The following is a 24210-nucleotide window of genomic DNA, read 5'->3' on the forward strand; positions in this document are numbered from 1 at the left end:
AGCACGGGGTTAGATACAGAGTAAAGCTCCCTCTACACTGTCCCCATCAAACACTCCCGGGACAGGGACAGCACGGGGTTAGATACAGAGTAAAGCTCCCTCTACACTGTCCCCCATCAAACACTCCCAGGACGGGTACAGCACGGGGTTAGATACAGAGTAAAGCTCCCTCTACACTGTCCCCATCAAACACTCCCAGGACAGGTACAGCACGGGGTTAGATACAGAGTAAAGCTCCCTCTACGCTGTCCCCCATCAAACACTCCCAGGACAGGTACAGCACGGGGTTAGATACAGAGTAAAGCTCCGTCTAGACTGAACAATCAGGAGAAGCAGTAACTGGAATATTCTTATTTCTTACATCAAATGTACAAAACACAGTAACACAACTGATAGATGTGAGTCCGCCCTCTCCACTCCCCGAGGGGAGTGGGAGTATTTGTCCGATGATGGAAGTGGGGAGGGATGGTGGACGGGTTTTGTTTAGTGGGGGGGAGGTTATGTTCCACCCCACGTACACACATTATATTACAACCAGTTATCTTTATTTGAATGTAGGAAGTTAAATAGGGTCACTGTCCTGGGCTGGTGGCTGGGGGAGGAGTCCAGAGACGAGGCGTGGCTACATCCCGAGAGATTGGGCTCGCTGCTCGGCTTGCCGTGTCTGTGCACATCCACTTTTCCATCGGCTGCGATCCCTGTGGCTGCCAAACCCAGGTCTCCAGTGCCTGGTTCCTCCACACGGGACCCGGAGGTCCCTGAAGCTGGCCAGTGCGTGCCTGCTCTCGTGGCCATTTCCAATCCAGCTCAGTCCGAAGCTGAGGGGGGGGTGGTGTTGGAGGAACACAGCCAGGATTCCACTTCTGACCCCCCCCTCCTCACCCTGCCACCCCACACTCATACTCTCACTGTCCCAGAGCCAAGTAGTGGAAAGTGCGTGCGTGCAAACTGTGCGCCATGTGCCCCTCCTGCCAGCGCCCCACCCCCCCCAAGTCGAGGCAGGGAGGTTAGAGACCGCTTGTAGGAGACTCCGGCTCAGCTGTTACTCAGGGGACCAGAGGTGGACGCCCGTCCTAATCGATTAGACGCAGGGGGACCAGAACTGCTGCAGAGCTCCAGAGAATCCCCTGGGTTTGTTCCAAAACCGTTCGGAGAGAGACGGGGAGCAGGAAGGTTCAAAAGACAGAAGAAAGCACCAGGAACAAGGGTCCGATGTGGGCGGAGTGAGTGTGACAAGGCGGTAGAGAGAGAGGGATGGAGTGGTCCTTCTCCACCAACAGACTCTCCCTGTGGTCCCCGTGTTACCATTTACCCCTCTTGCTCCAGTCCTTGGGCGTGAAGTGGAGGCACTTGGAGTCGATGCGGAGATGTCTCTTCATCATGGCTTTCTCGTGTCCCTCGACAATGTCCTCGGACAGCGTGAGGATGTACTGACCCTGGAAATCACACACACACACACATCGCAAAGCTCAGTCAGTGTCCCAAACACCCGCCAACACAACCTGAACAAAACACATCTCCCTCTGACAGAGTGCAATGCACACACACGGCGGCTCCCAACCAGATCACCGGGACATTCATTGGAACGTCACACTGCGGCCAAATTTATACACAGCAAGATCCCACACACAGCAATGTGATCACCACCCAGATCAGCTGTTTTTAGTGATGCTGGTTTCAGGAAAAAATATTGGCCCTGGGACACCGGAGAGATTCCCCACGCCCACACTTCTTCCAATAGTGGCCGGGGGATCTTTTACACCCACCCCGAGAGCACAGACAGAGCCTTGTTTAATGTCCCATCCTGAAAGATAGCACCTCCACGACAGTGCGGCGCTCCCTCGGCACTGACCCTCCCACAGTGCGGCGCTCCCTCGGCACCGACCCTCCCACAGTGCGGCGCTCCCTCGGCACTGACCCTCCCACAGTGCGGCGCTCCCTCGGCACCGACCCTCCCACAGTGCGGCGCTCCCTCGGCACTGACCCTCCCACAGTGCGGCGCTCCCTCGGCACCGACCCTCCCACAGTGCGGCGCTCCCTCGGCACTGACCCTCCCACAGTGCGGCGCTCCCTCGGCACTGACCCTCCCACGCTGCGGCGCTCCCTCGGCACTGACCCTCCCACAGTGCGGCGCTCCCTCAGCACTGACCCTCCCACAGTGCGGCGCTCCCTCAGCGCTGACCCTCTGACATTTACACATTGTATTCCTGGGGGAGTGGGGTGGGGGAATTTGACCTCTCCTGTGGAGTTGACCCTTGCTCTTACCCCATGCCTTCTCTCTGCTCACAGGACTAAAGGGAGGACCCTCTGTCCACCTTGTGATAAGAGCACTGGATGGACTGCATGTGGGTGAGGTCGTGGGAGCCTTGCCCCTCAGCCGGGCAGCTGAAGGAAGAGCGGGGGTGGGGGCATAGTTGGGGTCTCCAGCCCCTCTCGTGCTGGGTGCTTACCTTGTAGTAGTTAATGAGGTTGAGGTACTGCAGAGTGGAGATCACATCCTCCTTCTTAATGCTGGTCAGCTCACTGATCTCACTGCGGGGTAAGAAAAGTAGGCTTTAGTTTCCAGTAACCAGACGTGGAGAGTTCCTCATGCTGATAGCTGCAAGGATCACACTTGGTTAGTAATGCAGGAGTAGGCCATTTGGCCTCTCGAGCCTGCTCCACCTGATCCTAGCTGATCAACACTATTTCCCAGCAATCTCCCCCCGATATCTTTAATATCTAGGAATCTATCCATCTGTACTGAACACGCTCAGTGAGTTTCCACATCCCCCGCGGCAGAGAGAATTTCACCAGCCTCTGAGTGAATCTCTGTCCTAACTGACTTGCCCCTTGTTCTAAGAACGTACAAACTAGGAGCAGGAGTGGGCCATCTGGCCCCTCGAGCCTGCTCTGCCATTCAATAAGACCATGGCTGATCTTTTCATGGACTCAGCTCCACTTACCCGCCCGCTCACCATAACCCTTAATTCCTTTACTGTTCAAAAATCTATCCATCCTTGCCTTAAAAACATTCAATGAGGTAGCCTCAACTGGGCAGGGAATTCCACAGATTCACAACCCTTTGTGTGAAGAAGTTCCTCTTCAACTCAGTCCTAAATCTGCTCCCCCTCATTTTGAGGCCATGCCCCCTAGTTCTAGTTTCACCCACCAGTGGAAACAACTTCCCTGCTTCTATCTTATCTATTCCCTTCATAATCTTATATGTTTCTATAAGATCTCCCCTCATTCTTCTGAATTCCAATGAGTATAGCCCCAGTCTACTCAGTCTCTCCTCAAAAGCCAACCCTCTCAACTCCGGAATCAACCAAGTGAATCTCCTCTGCACCCCCTCCAGTGCCAGTATATCCTTTCTCAAATAAGGAAACCAGAGGATGCTCCACACTGTTGGAGGGTCAGTGCTGAGACTTCAACCCTGGGGTGGCACGGTGACACAGTGGTTAGCACTACTGCCTCACAGCGCCAGGGATTGGGGTTTGATTCCCGGCTTGGGTCACTGTCTGTGTGGAGTCTGCACGTACTCCCCATGTCTGCATGGGTTTCGTCCAGGTGCTGTGGTTTCCTTCCACAGTCCGAAAGACGTGCTGGTTAGGTGCATTGGCCATGCTAAATTCTCCCTCAGTGTATCCAAACAAACGCTGGAGTGTGGCGACTAAGAGATTTTCACAGTAACTTCATTGCAGTGTTAATGTAAGCCTACTTGTAACACTAATAAATAAACTGTAAAATAAGTTAAACTTAAGGTTTATTTATTGTTGTCACAAGTAGGTTTACATTAACACTGCAATGAAGTTACTGTGAAAATACCCTAGTCGTCACACTCCGGCACCTGTTTGTGTACACTGAGGGAGAATTTAGCACCCTAACCAGCACGTCTTTCAGACTGTGGGAGGAAACAGGAGCACCCGGACGAAATCCACGCAGACACGGGGAGAATGTGCAGACTCCACACAGACAGTGACCCAAGCTGGGAGTCGAACCCGGGTCCCTAGCGCTGTGAGGCAGCAGCGCTAACCACTGAGGTGCTGTGCTGCCTACTGGAAAAAAGCCCCAGCCTGGGAAAAACATCCTTCCTGTGTCTCTCCTGTTGAATCTTTTCAATGTGATCGCCTCTCATTGTTCCAAACTCCAGAGAACACAGGCTCAGTCTGCTCGATCTCTCCCCCACTGGACAATCCTTCCATCCCAGTAATCCCAGGCCTTAAATAAGTTTTTTGCCTCGGAGGAGGACGCGAATAGTTTGCCGGATATTAAAGATAGAAGGATGGTAGCGATTACTGTCACTAGAGAGGTAGTGCTTGATAGACTAACGGGACTGATGGTGGACAAGTCCCCAGGACCGGATGGAATGCATCCCAGGGTTCTGAAGGAAATGGCAGAGGTGATAGTAGATGCCTTAGGATTATTTACCAAACTTCGCTGGATTCCGGGGAAGTGCTGGAAGATTGGAAAACGGCTAATGTTACGCCGCTGTTTAAAAAAGGTAGCAGGCAAAAGGCACGGAATTATAGGCCGGTTAGTTTAACGGCTGTAGTTGGAAAAATGCTTGAATCCGTCATCAAAGAAGAAATAGCGAGGCATCTAGAAAAGAATGGTTTGATAGAGCAGACGCAGCACGGATTCGTTAAGGGGAAGTCATGTTTGACGAATTTATTGGATTTCTATGAGGATGTGACTAGTGCGGTAGACAGAGGGGAACCGGTGGATGTGGTGTTTCTCGATTTTCAAAAGGCATTTGATAAGGTGCTACACAAAAGGTTGCTTCAGAAGGTTAGGCGGCATGGAGTTGGGGGTAAGGTATTAGCGTGGATAGAGGATTGGTTGTCTAATAGGAGGCAGAGTTGGTATCAATGGGTGCTATTCTGATTGGCGGTTGGTGACTAGTGGAGTGCCGCAGGGATCGGTGCTGGGGCCTCAGCTATTTATCATTTACATAGATGATCTGGAGGAGGGGGCTGAGTGTAGGGTGATGAAATTTGCTGATGACACAAAGATGAGTGGAAAAGCAAATTGTGCGGAGGGTGTGGAAAGTCTGTAGAGGGATCTGGATAGGCTGAGCAAGTGGGCGAGGACCTGGCAGATGGAGGGATTATTATTTAAAAGGCGAAAAGCTGCAGCATGCTACGGTGCAGAGGGACCTGGGGGGCCTTGTGCATGAATCACAAAAACCCAGCCTGCAGGTGCAGCAGGTGGTCAGGAAGGCAAATGGGATGCTGGCCTTTATAGCGAGGGGGATAGAATATAAAAGCAGGGAGGTCTTGCTGCAACTGTATAGGGTACTGGTGAGGCTGCAGCTGGAGTACTGTGTGCAGTTTTGGTCGCCGCGCTTGCGCAAGGATATATTGGCCTTAGAGGGAGTGCAGAGGAGGTTCACTAGGCTGATACCGGAGATGAGGGGGTTGGACTATGAAGAGAGACTAAATAGACTGGGTCTGTACTCGTTGGAGTTTAGAAGGCTGAGGGGGGATCTTATAGAGACGTATAAGATAATGAAAGGGATGGATAGGGTAGAGGTAGAGAGATTCTTCCCGCTCAGAAAGGACAGCAGGACTAGAGGGCACAGCCTCAAGATAAGGGGGGGGGCAGTTTAGGACGGAGTTGAGGAGGAACTTCTTCACTCAAAGGGTGGTGAATCTCTGGAATTCTCTGCCCGTTGAAGTGGTGGAGGCTGCCTCGCTAAATATATTTAAGTCACGGGTAGATAGGTTTTTGATGGACAGGGGAATTAAGGGTTATGGGGAGAAAGCAGGGAAGTGGAACTAATCCACTTCAGATCAGCCATGATCTTATTGAATGGCGGGGCAGGCTCGAAGGGCTAGATGGCCGACTCCTGCCCCTATTTCTTATGTTCTTATGTAATCAGTCTGGTGAACCTCTGTCACTCTCTCTGTGGCCGGTGCCCCCTCCCTTAGATAAGGAGACCAAAGCTGCACACAATACTTTAGGTGACATCTCCCAGAGGCACAGTGGCACAGTGGGTTATCACTGCTGCCTCACAGCACCAGGTACCCAGCTTCGATTCCCAGCTTGGGTCACTGTTAGTGTGGAGTCTGCACGTTCTCCCCGTGTCTGTGGGGGTTTCCTCCGGGTGCTCTGGTTTCCTCCCACAGTCTGAAAGACGTGCTGGTTGGGTGGATTGACCATGCTAAATTGCCCCTTAGTGTCAGGGGGTTAGCAGGGTAAATATGTGGGGTTATGGGGATAGGGCCTGGGTAGGATTGTGGTCAGTGCCGACTCAATGGGCTGAATGGCCTCTTTCTGCACTGCAGGGATTCTACGATTGGAAGCCAGGTCCTCGGAGCGTTAGCTGAGTTTCTGGAATAATAGTCTCGTGATAATACCACAGGGCCATCGCCTCCCCTGAATGATGGAGGGGAGAGATACACAGGTAGTGCCTCACACTCCCCCCTCCCAGCCACACAGCGCGACCCTCCACTCCCCCACCCTGCCACGTACTTGATGGTGATCTGTGGCCTCTCTCCATTCTCCGACTTCAACTCCATGAGGATTTCCAGGATGGTCTGCGACCAGTAGCTGCGGTAAGAGAGCAGGCCCAGGTCAGATAGCGGTTTCTCCGGGGTCCCCGTCTTGCCCTCCACTTTTGAGAGCTCGTAACCTGGGAGGACAAAGCAGTAGTGGTCAGGAGGGGGGTTCCGCCTCTTCACAGACTGTCAAAGCAGGAAGGGAAATGTGGAAATCCTACCGAGCGGGAACTGAGGGGGCGGCAACTATTGGAAGGTCGAATCAGAGAATTCCTACAGTGCTGAAGGAGGCCATTCGGCCTATCGAGTTTGCACCAACCACAATCCCACAGAGGCTCTATTCCTGTAATCCCATGCATTTACCCTAGTTAGTCTCCCGACACTAAGGGGCAATTTAGCATGGCCAATCCACCTAACCTGTACATCTTTGGACATTAAGGGGTAATTTGGCATGGCTGATACACCTAACATGCACAACTTTGGACAGTAGAGGCCATTGGGCCCACCAAGTCTGCACCAATTACAACCCACCCAGACCCTATCCCAATAACCCCACATATTTATCCTGCTAATCCCCCTGACACACAGGGGCAATTTAGCATGGCTGATACATCTAACCCGGATATCTTTGGAGTTTGGGAGGAAACCAGAGCACCCGGAGGACATCCCCGCAGCACGGGGAGAATGTACAAACTCCACACAGACAGTGACCCGAGGCCGGAATCGAACCAGGGTCCCTGGTGCTATGAGACAGCAGTGCTAGCCCACTGCGCCATCGTGCCGCCCTGTACCAGGTGTCAAAACCTGTTACGGATAACTGTCCGGAACGGACTGACCGTCACATCTTGAATTCAGCCATCCATAACATCACAGTCCAATCTGACTGGGCGATTCACCACTGGGTAATGCCAACTACTTCGCTCCAACACCAACACACACTGGCATTCTCCACTTGCCTGGATAGGTGCATCCTCCACAACAATTGAGAAGCTCCAAAGATGTGCGGGTTAGATGGATTTGCCATGGAAATTTGCCTTAGTGTCGGGGGACTAGCCGGGTAAATGCATGGGGTTATGGGGATAGGTTGGGATTGTGGTTGGTGCAGACTCAATGGGCCGAGTGGCCACCTTCTGCACTGTGGGGTTCTCAGCTCGACGCCATTGGACAAAGCAGCCCCACTCAATCGACATGCAAACAGTTGAGAGGTTCGGCTTATAAGGAGAGACTGAGTAGACTGGGGCTATACTCATTGGAATTCAGAAGAATGAGGGGAGATCTTATAGAAACATATAAGATGATGAAGGGAATCGATAAGATAGAAGCAGGGAAGTTGTTTCCACTGGCGGGTGAAACTAGAACTAGGGGGCATGGCCTCAAAATAAGGGGGAGCAGATTTAGGACTGAGTTGAAGAGGAACCTCTTCACACAAAGGGTTGTGAATCTGTGGAATTCCCTGCCCAGTTGAGGCTCCCTCATTGAATGTTTTTAAGGCAAGGATAGATAGATTTTTGAACAGTAAAGGAATTAAGGGTTATGGTGAGCGGGCGGGTAAGTGGAGCTGGGTCCACGAAAAGATCAGCCATGATCTTATTGAATGGCAGAGCAGGCTCGAGGGGCCAGATGGCCGACTCCTGCTCCTAGTTCTTATGTTCTATTCACTCTGTCCACCACCGATGCACAGTGACAGTCGTGTGTACCATCTACAAGGTACACCACAGCGACTCACCAAGGCTCCTTCCACAGCATCTTCCAAACCCACCACCTCTACCATCTAGAAGGACAAGGGGCAGCAGATACATGGGGAACACCACCACCTGTTACTCACATCCTAGCGATGAATATGTGTTTTTTTAAAAGATTATTCTGCTTTGTCTTTAGTCTGGACCCTGGAGGTAAGCTTTGCTCTATGCTCTCTGCTGCTGGTGGGGTGGAGGGGGGGGGGGGGGGGGGGCTGCCACAGCGATACGACAGCCACAGGTCCCAACTAAAGAGGCATGTCAGCCCTTGGTCTGCACCCTAGCACTGTTCCTCATGATGGGTGTAGCCTGCAGTGACTAGCGAAACAGTACAGGCCACTGTGTAAATATACACACACACCCAAGAACAAAGAAAATTACAGCACAGGAACAGGCCCTTCTGCCCCTCCAAGCCTGCACCGACCATGCTGCCCCGACTGAACTAAAACCCCCTACCCTTCTAGGGACCGTATCCCTCTATTCCCATCCTATTCATGGATTTGTCCAGACGCCCCTTAAAACTCACTATCGTGTCTGCTTCCACCCCCTCCCCCAGCAGCGAGTTCCAGGCACCCACCACCCTCTGTGTAAAAAAACTTGCCTCGTACATCTCCTTTAAACCTTGCCCCTCGCACCCTAAACCTGTGTCCCCCCCTAGTAATTGACTCTTCCACCCTGGGGGAAAGAGCTTCTGATTATCCACTCTGTCCATACCTCTCATAATCTTGTAGACTTCTATCAGGTCTCCCCTCAACCTCTGTCGCTCCAGTGAGAACAAACCAAGTTTCTCCAACCTCTCCTCATAGCTAATGCCCTCCACACCAGGGCAACATTCTGGTAAATCTTTTCTGTACCCTCTCCAAAGCCTCCACATCCTTCTGGTAGTGTGGTGACCAGAATTGAACCCTATATTCCAAGTGCCGCCTCACTCAGATTCTATAAAGCTGCAACATGACTCAGTGCCCCGGCCGATGAAGGCAAGCATGCCGTATGCCTTCTTGACCACCTTCTCCACCTGCATTGCCACTTTCAGTGACCTGTGTACCTGTACACCCAGATCCCTCTGCCTATCCATACTCTTAAGGGTCCTGCCATTTACGGTATATTTCCCATCTGTATTAGACCTTCCAAACTTTATTACCTCGCATTTGTCTAACTTGTGGGCGTCGCTGGCCAGGTCCAGTGTTTATTACCCATCCCAAATTGCACCTCCGTCACACTCTCTCCCTCCATCCACTCTCTCCCTCTGTCCCTCTCCTTCTGTCCATCTCCGTCTGTCCCTCTCCGTTCTCCCTCTCCCTCCGTCCCTCTCCATTCTCCCTCTGTTCTCCCTCCCTCCCTTCCTCTCCGTTCTCCCTCCCTCCCTTCCTCTCCATTCTCCCTCAGTGCCAGTCAGCCTCAGTGATTCCGAGGCAGTGACTGAGTGAAGAGCGTTGCTACTTACTGAATTCAATGAGTAACTTTCCGTAACCTCTCCTCTGGTATGGTGGCAGGGTTAGTATACAAGCCACATTATAATCTTCCGTCGATTCCTTCTCCTACCCAGGTATAAAAAAAATGTGATATAAAACAGCAAACAGATTGCAGAAACTAATTCTAATCAGTTAGGAAAGAATCTTTGTGTGTAGATTTTCAGTTCTTCAACATGAAAATGACACAATAACAATAAGATGGGGAAAAGATTGATTGCAGATCAGAGAGGTTTATAACGATCCGGAAAGATCAAACAGGCCGGAAAGGGGGGTGGCTTTTCTCTCCAGAAAAGCAAAAGTTGAAGGGGGACCGAGGTCTCTAAAATGGTGAACAGAGTTTTGATAGGGGTGACGTAGAGAAGATGTTTCCACTTGTGTGGGGCAGAGACCAGACTGAGGGGGCCGTCAAAATCAGATAGTGACTGATAGATCCAATCGGGAATTCAGGAGAAACATCTTTACCCAGAGAGCGGGAGAGTGTGGGACTCACTCCCACGGGGGGAGTGGGGGGAGAATGTGGGACTCGCTCCCACGGGGGGAGTGGGGGGAGAATGTGGGACTCACTCCCACGGGGGAGTGGGGGAGAATGTGGGACTCGCCACCACGGGGGGAGTGGGGGAGAATGTGGGACTCGCCACCACGGGGGGAGTGGGGGAGAACGTGGGACTCGCCACCACGGGGGGAGTGGGGGAGAACGTGGGACTCGCCACCACGGGGGGAGTGGGGGAGAACGTGGGACTCGCCACCACGGGGGGAGTGGGGGAGAACGTGGGACTCGCCACCACGGGGGGAGTGGGGGAGAACGTGGGACTCGCCACCACGGGGGGAGTGGGGGAGAATGTGGGACTCGCCACCACGGGGGGAGTGGGGGAGAATGTGGGACTCGCCACCACGGGGGGAGTGGGGGAGAACGTGGGACTCGCCACCACGGGGGGAGTGGGGGAGAATGTGGGACTCGCCACCACGGGGGGAGTGGGGGAGAATGTGGGACTCGCTCCCACGGGGGGAGAATGTGGGACTCGCTCCCACGGGGGGAGAATGTGGGACTCGCCACCACGGGGGGAGTGGGGGGGGAGAATGTGGGACTCGCCACCACGGGGGGAGTGGGGGAGAATGTGGGACTCGCTCCCACGGGGGGAGTGGGGGGAGAATGTGGGACTCACTCTCACGGGGGGAGTGGGGGGGGAGAATGTGGGACTCGCTCCCACGGGGGGAGTGGGGGGGGAGAATGTGGGACTCGCCACCACGGGGGGAGTGGGGGAGAATGTGGGACTCGCTCCCACGGGGGGAGTGGGGGAGAATGTGGGACTCGCTCCCACGGGGGGGAGTGGGGGGAGAATGTGGGACTCGCTCCCACGGGGGGAGTGGGAGAGAATGTGGGACTCGCTCCCACGGGGGGAGTGGGGGAGAATGTGGGACTCACTCCCACGGGGGGAGTGGGGGAGAATGTGGGACTCGCTCCCACGGGGGGAGTGGGAGAGAATGTGGGACTCGCTCCCACGGGGAGTGAGGGAGAATGTGGGACTCACTCCCACGGGGGGAGTGGGAGAGAATGTGGGACTCGCTCCCACGGGGAGTGAGGGAGAATGTGGGACTCACTCCCACGGGGGGAGTGGGGGGAGAATGTGGGACTCACTCCCACGGGGGGAGTGGGGGGAGAATGTGGGACTCGCTCCCACGGGGGGAGTGGGGGAGAATGTGGGACTCGCTCCCACGGGGAGTGAGGGAGAATGTGGGACTCACTCCCACGGGGGGAGTGGGGGGAGAATGTGGGACTCACTCCCACGGGGGGAGTGGGGGGAGAATGTGGGACTCGCTCCCACGGGGAGTGAGGGAGAATGTGGGACTCACTCCCACGGGGGGAGTGGGGGGAGAATGTGGGACTCGCTCCCAGCCTGTACAAAGCTGTCTCTACGTTACACTGTTAGCCGTGGTGGGACACAGTGAGCAGCTGCCTACCTTTGAGAAGTAGCCAACAATGTGGAAGCCTTTACAGTCGTACTCGGTCATAACGTAGAACAGGAAGGGGTCTGTGTCGTAATACAGGGTCTTGTGGTCCAGGAAACACTTGGCCAGGAGACATAAGTTCTGCGAGTAATTCTGTACACAGTGGGTAATAAAAGCAGAAATGAGAGCACGCAGACATATCCGTCTTTCCTCCCCTACCCCACTCCCAGCCTCCTGGGGAGTATTGTGAGCAGTTGTGGGGCCCCTGTATCTAAGGGAGGATGTGCCGGCCTTGGAAAGGGTCCAGAGGAGGTTCACAAGATGATCCCTGGAATGAAGAGCTTGTTGTATGAGGAACGGTTGAGGACTCTGGGTCTGTACTCGATGGAGTTTAGAAGGATGAGGAGAGAATCTTATTGAAACTTACAGGATACTGCGAGGTCTGGATAGAGTGGACATGGAGAGAATGTTTCCACTAGTAGGGAAAACTAGAACCAGAGGGCACAACCTCAGGCTAAAGGGACGATCCTTTAAAACAGAGATGAGGAGGAATTTCTTCTGTCAGAGAGTGGGGAATCTGTGGAACTCTTTGCTGCAGAAGGCTGTGGAGGGCAGGTTATTGAGTGTCTTTACGACAGAGATAGATAGGTTCTTGATTAATAAGGGGATCAGGGGTTATGGGGAAAAGGCAGGAGAATGGGAATGAGAAAAATATCAGCCATGATTGAATGGCGGAGCAGACTCGATGGGCCGAGTGGCCTCATTCTGCTCCCCTGTCTTATGGTGAGGCTACAGACAGCCTCCAGCCCCTCACCCTCAGTGAGACTCGCCAGGACATGCCCTGCCTCTTGGTGAGCTGCCTTCTTAAACCTGCCATGGTCCCTGGAGTGCAGTCCGGGTGAATTAGCGACAGGAAATGTGCAGGGTTACAGGGATAGGGTGGGGCAGAGCCTGGCTAAGATACTTTGTCAGAAAGTGAGTACAAACTCAATGGGCTGAATGGCCTCTTCTGCACTATAGGGATTCTACACTAGTACACCCACTGTGTTGTTTGGGAGGGAGTTCCAGGATTGTGATTGGACAGTCAGTCAGTCCCCGTGTGTGGTGTAGGTACACCCACAGTGCTGTCAGGGAGGGAGTTCCAGGATTTTGACCCCAGCCACAGTGAAGGAACGGCCGATATATTTCCCAGTCGGGATGGTGAGTGACTCGGAGGGGGAACTTGCAGGTGGTGGTGTTCCCCATGTGTCTGCTGCCCCTTGTCCTTCTAGATGGTAGAGGTGGTGGGTTTGGAAGGTGCTGTGGAAGGAGCCTTGGTGAGTCGCTGCGGGGCATCTTGTAGATGGTACACACGGCTGTCACTGTGTGTCGGTGGTGGAGGGAATGAGTGTTTGTGGTTAGTGTGTCGATCGAGCGGGGCTGCTTTGTCCTGGATGGTGTCGAGCTTCTCGAGTGTTGTCGGAGCCACACTCTGCAGGAGATCCGGTGTGGACAGCAGACACAGTTTGCAATTGCAGGAAGGCAGCTGTCCACCTGCAGATACCCGAGACGCTCCAGAGGAGACACTGAAAGGTGACAGGACAGCTGATTCCCTTCCTGAACAGAGGGGTCCTGAGGCGCACAGCAGGCCAGTGAGATCAGTGACCTCAATGCAACCTGGAGTAGCACTCTCTCTCTCTCTCCCTCCCTTCCCTTCCACTCTCTGTCTCTCCCATCAACCACCCCCTCTTTCCGTCTCTGCCCCTCTCCCTACCCACCTCCCCCGTTCTCTCCCCCTCCTCTCACTCTGAGTTAGCACTGCTGCCTCACAGGACCAGAGACCAGAGGGTTTGATCCTGGCTGGGATCACTGTCTGTGTGGAGTCTGCACGTTCTCCCCATGTCTGCGTGGGTTTCCTCCGGGTGCTCCGGTTTCCTCTCACAGCACGAAAGACATGCTGGTTCGGGTACATTGTCCGTGCTAAATTCTCCCTCGGTGTAACCCAAACAGGCACCGGAGTGTGGCGACTACGGGATTTTTCACAGTAACTTCACTGCAGTGTGAATGTAAACTTACTTGTGACACTAATAAATAAACTTAAACTCTGTCTCTCTCTCATTTAAGAGACAGATGAGTGACCAGGGATTAAACTCCTACTCCAGGGATTTAAGATCATAATTCTGGGAGCTAGGACCCAGGGTCAGCGCCAAAGGAGCACCGCACTGTGGGAGGATTGGTGCTGAGGGAGCGCTGCACCGTGGGAGGGTCGGTGCTGAGGGAGCGCCGCACCGCGGGAAGGTCGGTGCTGAGGGAGCGCCGCACTGTGGGAGGGTCGGTGCTGAGGGAGCGCCGCACCGCGGGAGGGTCGATGCTGAGGGAGCGCCGCACCGCGGGAGGGTCGGTGCTGAGGGTCAGTGCTGAGGGAGGGTCAATGCTGAGGGTCAGTGCTGAGGGAGGGTCAATGCTGAGGGAGCACCGCACTGTCGGAGGGTCAGTGCTGAGGGAGCGCCGCACTGCGGGAGGGTCAGTGCTGAGGGAGGGTCAATGCTGAGGGAGCGCCGCACCGTGGCGCGGGGTCAGTACTGAGGGAGCGCCGCACCATGGGGGGGGTCAGTGCTGAGGGAGGGCCGCACCGTGGGGGGGGTCAGTGCTGAGGGAGCGCCGCACCATGGGAGGGTCAGTGCTGAGGGAGCGCCGCACTGTGGGAGGGTCAGTGCTGAGGGAGCACCGCACCGCGGGAGGGTCAGTGCTGATAGGTACAGATATCATTCAGAAGTTACTCACCTTGTTTTTTCTGCCATCAATTTCGAAGAAGGAAATGGTTCCTTTTCGGTAAATCTCATTTCCAGGTGGGTGTCGCAAGTTACATTTGGTCTAACAGAAAGGGATAGCAAGGGGACAGTGTTAGTATTGGAACAGTTATTGTTTAGGGAACAGTTTATACATCACTGTAAAAACATCAGGACAAACTGGCGGCACAGTGGGTTAGCATAGCTGCCTCACAGCGCCAGGGAGCCGGGTTCAATTCCCAGCTTAGGTCACTGTCTGTGTGGAGTCTGCATGTTCTCCCCATGTCTGCGTGGGTTTCCTCTGGGTGCTCCGGTTTCCTCCCACAGTCCAAAAAACATGCTGGTTAGGTGGAGTGGCCGTGCTAAATCCTCCCTCAGTGTACCTGAACAGGCGCCGGAGTGTGGCAACTAGGAGAATTTCACAGTAACTTCGTTGCAGTGTTAATGTAAGCCTTACTTATGACTAATAAATAAATAAACTTAAATAGTACGATTATGGCTGATCTAATCTCAATCTCACCTCTGCCTTCCTGCCCGTTCTCCATAACCCTTCCTCCCGTGACCTGTCTATCTGCTCCTTCAACATGTTTACTGTTCCAGTGTCCACTGTGTCACTACAGCTGGCGCGACTGTACAGTTCTTTAAAGTTTACGTTTATTTATTAGGGTCACAAGTCGGCTGACCTTAACACTGCAGTGAAGTTACTGTGAAAATCTCCATTCTGGTGACACCTGTTGCATTGTGGGTCTTACACAGTTCACCTCAGTCCCTCTCCCTCGAGCCACTACCTCTCCCTCATGGCTGCTCCGCAGGGACCCCTCAGCCTGACAGAGACAGAGAGAGAGACAAACAGAGAGAGACAGAGAGACAGAGAGAGAGAGAGAGAGACAGACAGACAGACAGAAAGAGACAAACAGACAGACAGAGAGAGAGAGAGATAGAAAAGAGAGACAGACTTTAAAGTATATTTATTAGTGTCACCAATAGGTTTACATTAACACTGCAATGAAGTTACTGTGAAAATCCCCTAGTTGGCACACTCCGGCGCCCGTTTGGGTACACTGAGGGAGAATTTAGCATGGCCAATGTGCCCTAACCTGCACATCTTTGGACACTAAGGGGCAATTTAGCATGGCCAATCCACCCTAACCTGCACATCTTTGGACACTAAGGGACAATTTAGCATGGCCAATCCACCCTAACCTGCACATCTTTGGACACTAAGGGGCAATTTAGCATGGCCAATCCACCCTAACCTGCACATCTTTGGACACTAAGGGACAATTTAGCATGGCCAATCCACCCTAACCTACACATCTTTGGACACTAAGGGGCAATTTAGCATGGCCAATCCATCTAACCCACACATGGAGTGTGGGAGGAAATCGGAGCACTCGGAGGAAACCCACCCAAACATGGGGAGAACATGCGGACTCCACACAGACAGTGACCCAAGCCGGGAATCGAACCCGAGACCCTGATGCCTGTGAGACAGCAATGCTAACCCACTGTGCTACCAATCTGGCCTCGTAAATGAGCAAAATATAAAACTGCATTGGAACAGCTCAGAGAAGGTTCACCAGGATGATTCCTGGGGGGGGGCGGGGTTTGTCTCACAGGTAAAGGTTTGGGCAGGTTGGGGGTCTGTACCCACATTGGAGTCCAGAAGAACGAGAGGCGGATCTTATTGAGACAGATCCCATTCCGAGGGGGGAGGGGGTTTGTCAGGGTGGGTGCTGAGAGGCTGTTCCCCTTCCCCACACGGGGGAATCGAGAACGAGAGGGGGCACAGTGTAAACATCAGGGGGTTTGTCTCCCATCGAAGACAGAGGTGAGGAAGAATCTTTTCTCAGGGGAGCAAGGGGCTGAATGGCCTGCTCCCAATCTGCATGTCCACATCTGGCCAGGAAGACGTACTGCTGATGTGTAACACAGACACTCTGAACACTGACAGAACAAGGTACGGATTCACTGGAAACGATTCCGAGATGTTTCACGGCAGTAAGATTTAGAGATAGGGTTAGAGGATTAGGGGTTGTTTTAGGATTAGGCTATTCAATGGCATTCCCGTCACTGAATCCCACCCCACACTCAACATCCTGGGGGTTACCATCACTGAATCCCCCCCACTATCAACATCCTGGGGGTTACCATCACTGAATCACCCCCACTATCAACATCCTGGGGTTACCATCACTGAATCCCCCCCACTATCAACATCCTGGGGGTTACCATCACTGAATCCCCCCCACTATCAACATCCTGGGGGTTACCATCACTGAATCCCCCCCACTATCAACATCCTGGGGGTTACCATCACTGAATCCCCCCCACTATCAACATCCTGGGGGTTACCATCACTGAATCCCCCCCACTATCAACATCCTGGGGTTACCATCACTGAATCACCCCACTATCAACATCCTGGGGGGTTACCATCACTGAATCACCCCACTATCAACATCCTGGGGTTACCATCACTGAATCCCCCCACTATCAACATCCTGGGGGTTACCATCACTGAATCACCCCACTATCAACATCCTGGGGGGTTACCATCACTGAATCCCCCCCACTATCAACATCCTGGGGGTTACCATCACTGAATCACCCCACTATCAACATCCTGGGGTTACCATCACTGAATCACCACCCCCCCCCCCCCACTATCAACATCTTGGGGGGTTACCATCACTGAATCCCCCCCACTATCAACATCCTGGGGGTTACCATCACTGAATCCCCCCCACTATCAACATCCTGGGGGTTACCATCACTGAATCCCCCCCACTATCAACATCCTGGGAGTTACCATCACTGAATCCCCCCCACTATCAACATCCTGGGAGTTACCATCACTGAATCCCCCCCACTATCAACATCTTGGGGGGTTACCATCACTGAATCCCCCCCACTATCAACATCCTGGGGGTTACCATCACTGAATCCCCCCCACTATCAACATCCTGGGGGTTACCATCACTGAATCACCCCACTATCAACATCCTGGGAGTTACCATCACTGAATCACCCCCACTATCAACATCCTGGGGGTTACCATCACTGAATCACCCCCACTATCAACATCCTGGGGGTTACCATCACTGAATCCCCCCCACTATCAACATCCTGGGAGTTACCATCACTGAATCACCCCACTATCAACATCCTGGGAGTTACCATCACTGAATCACCCCACTATCAACATCCTGGGGGTTACCATCACTGAATCCCCCCCACTATCAACATCCTGGGGGTTACCATCACTGAATCCCCCCCACTATCAACATCCTGGGAGTTACCATCACTGAATCACCCCACTATCAACATCCTGGGGGTTACCATCACTGAATCCCCCCCACTATCAACATCCTGGGGGTTACCATCACTGAATCACCCCCACTATCAACATCCTGGGGGTTACCATCACTGTATCCCCCCACTATCAACATCCTGGGGGTTACCGTCACTGAATCCCCCCCACTATCAACATCCTGGGGGTTACCATCACTGTATCCCCCCACTATCAACATCCTGGGGGTTACCATTGACCAGAAACTGAGCTGGACCCAGCCATATAAATACTGTGGCTCCCAGAGCAGGTCAGAGGCTGGGAATCCTGCGGAGAGTAACTCACCTCCTGACTCCCCAAATCCTGTCCACCATCTACAAGGACACAAGTCAGGAGTGTGATGGAATTCTCCCCGCTTGCCTGGATGGGTGCGGCTCCAACAACACTCGAGAAGCTCGACACCATCCAGGACAAAGCAGCCCTGCTCGATCGACACGCTAACCACAAACACTCACTCCCTCCACCACCGACACACAGTGACAGTCGTGTGTACCATCTACAAGATGCACCGCAGCGACTCACCAAGGCTTCTTCCACAGCACCTTCCAAACCCACCACCTCTACCATCTAGAAGGACAAGGGGCAGCAGACACATGGGGAACACCACCACCTGCAAGTTCCCCCTCTGAGCCACTCACTATACCGACTTGGAAATATATTGGCCGTTCCTTCACTGTGGCTGGGGTCAAAATCCTGGAACTCCCTCCCTAACAGCACTGTTGGTGTACCTACACCACACGGGGACTGCAGCGGGTTGAAGATGGCGACTCACCCACCCCCTTCTCAAGGGGCAATTAGGGAGGGTAATGAACGCTGGACCAGCCAGCGATGCCCACATCCCAATAATTTTTTAAGAACTGAAGGCGGGTGAAGCTGGATAAACCCGTGAGGGGAAAGGAAGACAAAGAGATGATGATAGGGAGGGGGGAGGAAGCTGGTGTGGAACAGAAACATTAGCCGTTGGGCCGAATGGCCTGATTCTGTGTTGTTTATCGCCTGTGACTAGTAGGTGTACATTAACACTGTAACTGTTACTGTGAAATGCCCCAAGTCGCCGCACTCCGGTGCCTGTTCAGTTACACTGAGGGAGAATGTAGCACAGCCAATCCACTTAACCAGCACATCTTTCAGACTGTGGGAGGAAACCAGAGCACCCGGAGGAAACCCACGCAAACACAGTGGGTGGCTGGGGTGTGGGGCTGACACAGTGGTTAGCGCTGCTGCCTCACAGCGCCAGGGACCCAGGTTCAATTCCCGGCTTGGGTCATTGTCTGTGCGGAGTCTGCACATTCTCCCCGTGTCTGCATGAGTTTCCTCCGGGTGCTCCGGTTTCCTCCCACAGTCTGAAAGACGTGTGGGTTAGGGTGGATTAGCCGTGCTAAATTGCCCCTTAGTATCAGGGTAAATATGCGGAGTTATGGGGATAGGGTCTGGGTGGGATTGTGGACGGTGCAGACTTGATGGGCCGAATGGCCTCCTTGTGCACCGTAGGGATTCTGTGAATGTGCAGACTCCGCACAGACAATGACCTGAGGCCGGGAATCGAACCCGGGTCCCTGGCACTGTGAGGCAGCAGAGCTAACCACCGTGTGAACACAAGACTTTCCTTTACGAAGGGGACACTTGGATGGGGGTGGGGAGACACCACACCCATTCAGCGTCACGGGCCACTTTGACAGACATACAGGCCTTTCCTTACCCCTCAGCTGCTCGCGCCCCGCCCGCCCTGCAAACTCACCAGGTGCCTCTGCAGGCACTTGAGGCTCTTTAGATACTTGAGGCAGAACTCGCAGAGGTACAGGACGGGCAGGGAGGTCAGCTCCTGCGGGTAAGGCGAGAAGTACCAGGGTTTGAGGCGGTGCCGGCCAAGCTCGATGCACTCGATGTTCTTCATTCGCGTCACTATATCATCGTGGCTGCGGTCGGAGACCAGGCTGCCCGTCATGCGGGGGGCGGAAGGGATGCCATCTGAGCTGTCCTGGGAGTCCTGTCGCAGAGGAGGGTGGACATCGAAGGGGGAGTTTGGGGGGCAAGGGGGGGGAGAAACAGCAGGACAGTGGTTTATACCGGTTCGGGAGGGGGGGGGCACCCCTCTCTCTCTCGCCCCGCACCCCCCTCACTCCCCACCTCGCACGGGAAGGAGTTACTTTTGATTCAGAGTCGGTTAGAGGCGGGAGGCAGTTAGGGGGCTTTGTGATGTCATCAGTCCGTGTCCGTCACACCGCGGTGACATCATAAAAGAGCGACGGGGTGGTGGGGGGACAGCACTCTGCTCAGTCAACAGGGGCTACGTCATGCAGACCATTCAGCCCGTCCACTCTGTGCTGGTGTTTACGCCCCACACGGGCCTCCTTCCCACACCCCCATCACTGCAACTTCCCCCGCCATCACCTTCTCCTATTCCTCCCTCCCTTGTGTTTATCCAACTTCCCCACTCCCCCAAACATATCAACAGTATTCACCTCGAGCCCTCCCTGTGGGAGCGAGTCCCACATTCTTCCCCCACTCCCCGTGGGAGCAAGTCCCACATTCTTCCCCCACTCCCCGTGGGAGCGAGTCCCACATTCTTCCCCCACTCCCCGTGGGAGCAAGTCCCACATTCTTCCCCCACTCCCTGTGGGAGCGAGTCCACATTCTCCCCCACTCCCCGTGGGAGCAAGTCCCACATTCTTCCCCCACTCCCTGTGGGAGCGAGTCCCACATTCTTCCCCCACTCCCCGTGGGAGCGAGTCCCACATTCTTCCCCCACTCCCCGTGGGAGCAAGTCCCACATTCTCCCCCCACTCCCATTGGCACCGAGTCCACATTCTCCCCGACTCCCCGTGGGAGTGAGTCCCACATTCTCCCCCACTCCCCGTGGGAGCGAGTCCCACATTCTCCCCCACTCCCCCCATGGGAGCGAGTCCACATTCTCCCCCACTCCCCGTGGGAGCGAGTCCCACATTCTCCCCCACTCCCCGTGGGAGCGAGTCCCACATTCTCCCCCACTCCCCCCATGGGAGCGAGTCCACATTCTCCCCCACTCCCCGTGGGAGCGAGTCCCACATTCTCCCCCACTCCCCGTGGGAGCGAGTCCCACATTCTCCCCCACTCCCCGTGGGAGCGAGTCCCATGTTCTCCTCCACTCTCCGTGGGAGCGAGTCCCACATTCTCCCCCACTCGCTGTGGGAGCGAGTCCCACATTCTCCCCCACTCGCTGTGGGAGCGAGTCCCACATTCTCCCCCACTCGCTGTGGGAGTGAGTCCCACATTCTCCCCCACTCCCCGTGGGAGCGAGTCCCACATTCTCCCCCACTCCCCCCATGGGAGCGAGTCCCACAATCTCCCCCACTCCCCCCATGGGAGCGAGTCCACATTCTCCCCCCACTCCCCGTGGGAACGAGTCCCACATTCTCCCCCACTCCCCGTGGGAACGAGTCCCACATTCTCCCCCACTCCCCGTGGGAGCGAGTCCCACATTCTCCCCCACTCTCCGTGGGAACGAGTCCCACATTCTCCCCCACTCTCCGTGGGAACGAGTCCCACATTCTCCCCCACTCTCCGTGGGAATGAGTCCCACATTCTCCCCCACTCTCCGTGGGAACGAGTCCCACATTCTCCCCCACTCTCCGTGGGAACGAGTCCCACATTCTCCCCCACTCTCCGTGGGAACGAGTCCCACATTCTCCCCCACTCTCCGTGGGAGCGAGTCCCACATTCTCCCCCACTCGCTGTGGGAGCGAGTCCCACATTCTCCCCCACTCCCCGTGGGAGCGAGTCCCACATTCTCCCCCACTCCCCGTGGGAACGAGTCCCACATTCTCCCCCACTCCCCGTGGGAACGAGTCCCACATTCTCCCCCACTCTCCGTGGGAACGAGTCCCACATTCTCCCCCACTCTCCGTGGGAACGAGTCCCACATTCTCCCCCACTCGCTGTGGGAGCGAGTCCCACATTCTCCCTGCCCTCTGGGTAAAGATGTTTCTCCTGAATCCCCCATTGGGTCTATCAGTCACTATATGATATTGACAGCCCCCTCGGTCTGGTCTCTGCCCCACACAAGTGGAAACTTCTTCTCTATGTTGCCCCTATTGAAACCCCTTTTATCATTTTAAAGACCTTAATCGGGGATCCACCCCCTCAGCATTCTCTCTCCTGGAGAAAATAGCCCCTCCGCCCCCGACCTGTTTAGTCTTTTCTGATCGTTACAAACCTCCCAGTTCTGGGATCACACTTTGTAAATCTTTATTACACCTTCCCCAGTCTCTCAAATCCTTTTTATAATACGGAGACCCAGGACTGTGCGCAGTAACTCCGAGTGTGGGGATAGGGAGACCGGGACTGTGCGCAGTAACTCCGAGTGTGAGGGATACGGAGACCGGGACTGTGCGCGGTAACTCCGAGTGTGGGATACAGAGACCGGGACTGTGCGCAGTAACTCCAAGTGTGGGGGATACGGAGACCGGGACTGTGCGCAGTAACTCCGAGTGTGGGGGATACTGAGACAGGGACTGTGCAGTAACTCCGAGTGTGGGGGATACGGAGACCGGGACTGTGCGCAGTAACTCCGAGTGTGGGGATACGGAGACCGGGACTGTGCGCAGTAACTCCGAGTGTGGGATAGGGAGACCGGGACTGTGAGCAGTAACTCCGAGTGTGGGGATACGGAGACCGGGACTGTGCGCAGTAACTCCGAGTGTGGGGATACGGAGACCGGGACTGTGAGCAGTAACTCCGAGTGTGGGGATACGGATGACCAGCGAGAGAGCAGGCACTGTGGGAGGGCAGGGGGATCTCCAGATTCAAACTCACCTCGTCAGTGCCCAGGCAGTTGGCTTTTCTTTTCCTGCCAGCCACGGCTGGTACGGGTCTCCTCGCTGAACCATTCTGCTGCAGAGACAGAGAGAGAGGGGTTGGCATTGAGTGTGAGGGTGTACGGAACAGGGTGGGCTAGGGGAGAACAGGACTGCAACTGACCTGGCACCCAATCAGCCAGGCTGGCAAAGCACGAAGCAAATCCCCCCCGGGAAGGTGTGCTGAATCCTCCTCTCCCCCCCCACTCCCCCCTCTCCTCTCCCCCCCCCACTCCTCCCTCTCCTCTCCCCCCCACTCCCCCCTCTCCTCTCCCCCCCCTCTCCCCCCCACTCCTCCCTCTCCTCTCCCCCCAACTCCTCCCTCTCCTCTCCCCCCAACTCCTCCCTCTCCTCTCCCCCCAACTCCCCCCTCTCCTCTCCCCCCCCACTCCCCCCTCTCCTCTCCCCCCCACTCCCCCCTCTCCTCTCCCCCCCACTCCTCCCTCTCCTCTCCCCCCCACTCCTCCTTCTCCTCTCCCCCCAACTCCTACCCCCTCCTCTCCTCCCCACAATCCCCCATCACTCCTCGTCCCCCAGCCCCTGACCCTTTCCAACTCGTAAGCAGGGAGTGTGATGGAATTCTCCCCGCTTGCCTGGATGAGTGCGGCTCCAACAACACTCGAGAAGCTCGACACCATCCAGGACAAAGCAGCCCCGCTCGATCGACACGCTAACCACAAACACTCACTCCCTCCACCACCGACGCACAGTGACAGCCGTGTGTACCCTCTACAAGATGCACCACAGCGACTCACCAAGGCTCCTTCCACAGCACCTTCCAAACCCGCTACCGTCTGGAACGAACAGTGGCACAGAACCCTTGGCCTGCCAGCACCTCCCACCCCAAAACCACTGCCGCAGCTTCATCAGACACTCACCTGCGCGTAGACGGGCGTGGGTAACTCAGGGGCCGGTGCCACGGGAGTGGCTGGCGAGCACTGGGTGGCGAGGGATACGGCCTCCAATTTCCTCTTCTGCAAGAGAATCAGAACATTGCTCATGTGAAGCAGGGAGTGTACGTCAGATCCTCGAGAGAAAGCCCACCCTCCCCTCCCCAGATCGTGGATCACCTCCACACCTTGCCGGTAGCAGTCTCTGGATAAAAGCTCTCTCAACATTACAGTGATCCAGATGGAGAGTTGGGGGCAGGGAGGGGAAGGGGGGAGTAAGTGGAATCACCCTGCTGTGTCACCCCAGGGAGGCAGCGAGAGGCTGGGGAATATCCCCACTAGTGATAGAATCCCTGCAGTGCAGGAGGAGGCCATTCAGCCCACTGAGCCTGTACTGACAACAATCACACCCAATCCCCTTAACTCCACGTATTTACCCTGCTACTCTCCCTAACACTAAGGGACAATTTAGCATGGCCAATCCGTGTAACCTGCACATCTTTGGACACTAAGGGACAATTTAGCATGGCCAATCCGTGTAACCTGCACATCTTTGGACACTAAGGGGCAATTTATCATGTTCGTACCCGAATAGGCACCGGAGTGTGGTGACTAGGGGATTTTCACAGTAACTTCATTGCAGTGTTAATGTAAGCCTTATTTGTGACTAATCAATAAAGTTTGAACATGCAGCCTGGGCCCCAAGTTATTTTGGGCCACGTTTGAAAAGC

General features: G+C 54.8%; 1 protein-coding gene across 1 annotated transcript in view; it reads right to left on the reverse strand.

Moving 5' to 3' along the window:
* Positions 1-329: 329 nt before the first annotated feature.
* Positions 330-24210, reverse strand: part of LOC145340491 (histone acetyltransferase KAT5-like) — a 29551-nt gene continuing 5670 nt past the window's right edge. The window contains exons 2-10 of the mRNA XM_080184961.1: positions 23468-23563; positions 22549-22626; positions 19496-19744; positions 14401-14490; positions 11650-11790; positions 9663-9756; positions 6457-6616; positions 2451-2532; positions 330-1436 (exon numbers count right to left, since the gene is read on the reverse strand). Of these exons, the coding sequence (XP_080041087.1) occupies positions 1302-1436; positions 2451-2532; positions 6457-6616; positions 9663-9756; positions 11650-11790; positions 14401-14490; positions 19496-19744; positions 22549-22626; positions 23468-23563 (1125 nt within the window). The 3' untranslated portion in view covers positions 330-1301. The remainder of the gene's footprint in view (positions 1437-2450; positions 2533-6456; positions 6617-9662; positions 9757-11649; positions 11791-14400; positions 14491-19495; positions 19745-22548; positions 22627-23467; positions 23564-24210) is intronic.

This window comes from Carcharhinus amblyrhynchos, unplaced genomic scaffold, assembly GCF_965287045.1.
Source record: "Carcharhinus amblyrhynchos unplaced genomic scaffold, sCarAmb.v2.hapA chromosome_1068, whole genome shotgun sequence".
Classification (NCBI taxonomy): domain Eukaryota; kingdom Metazoa; phylum Chordata; class Chondrichthyes; order Carcharhiniformes; family Carcharhinidae; genus Carcharhinus; species Carcharhinus amblyrhynchos.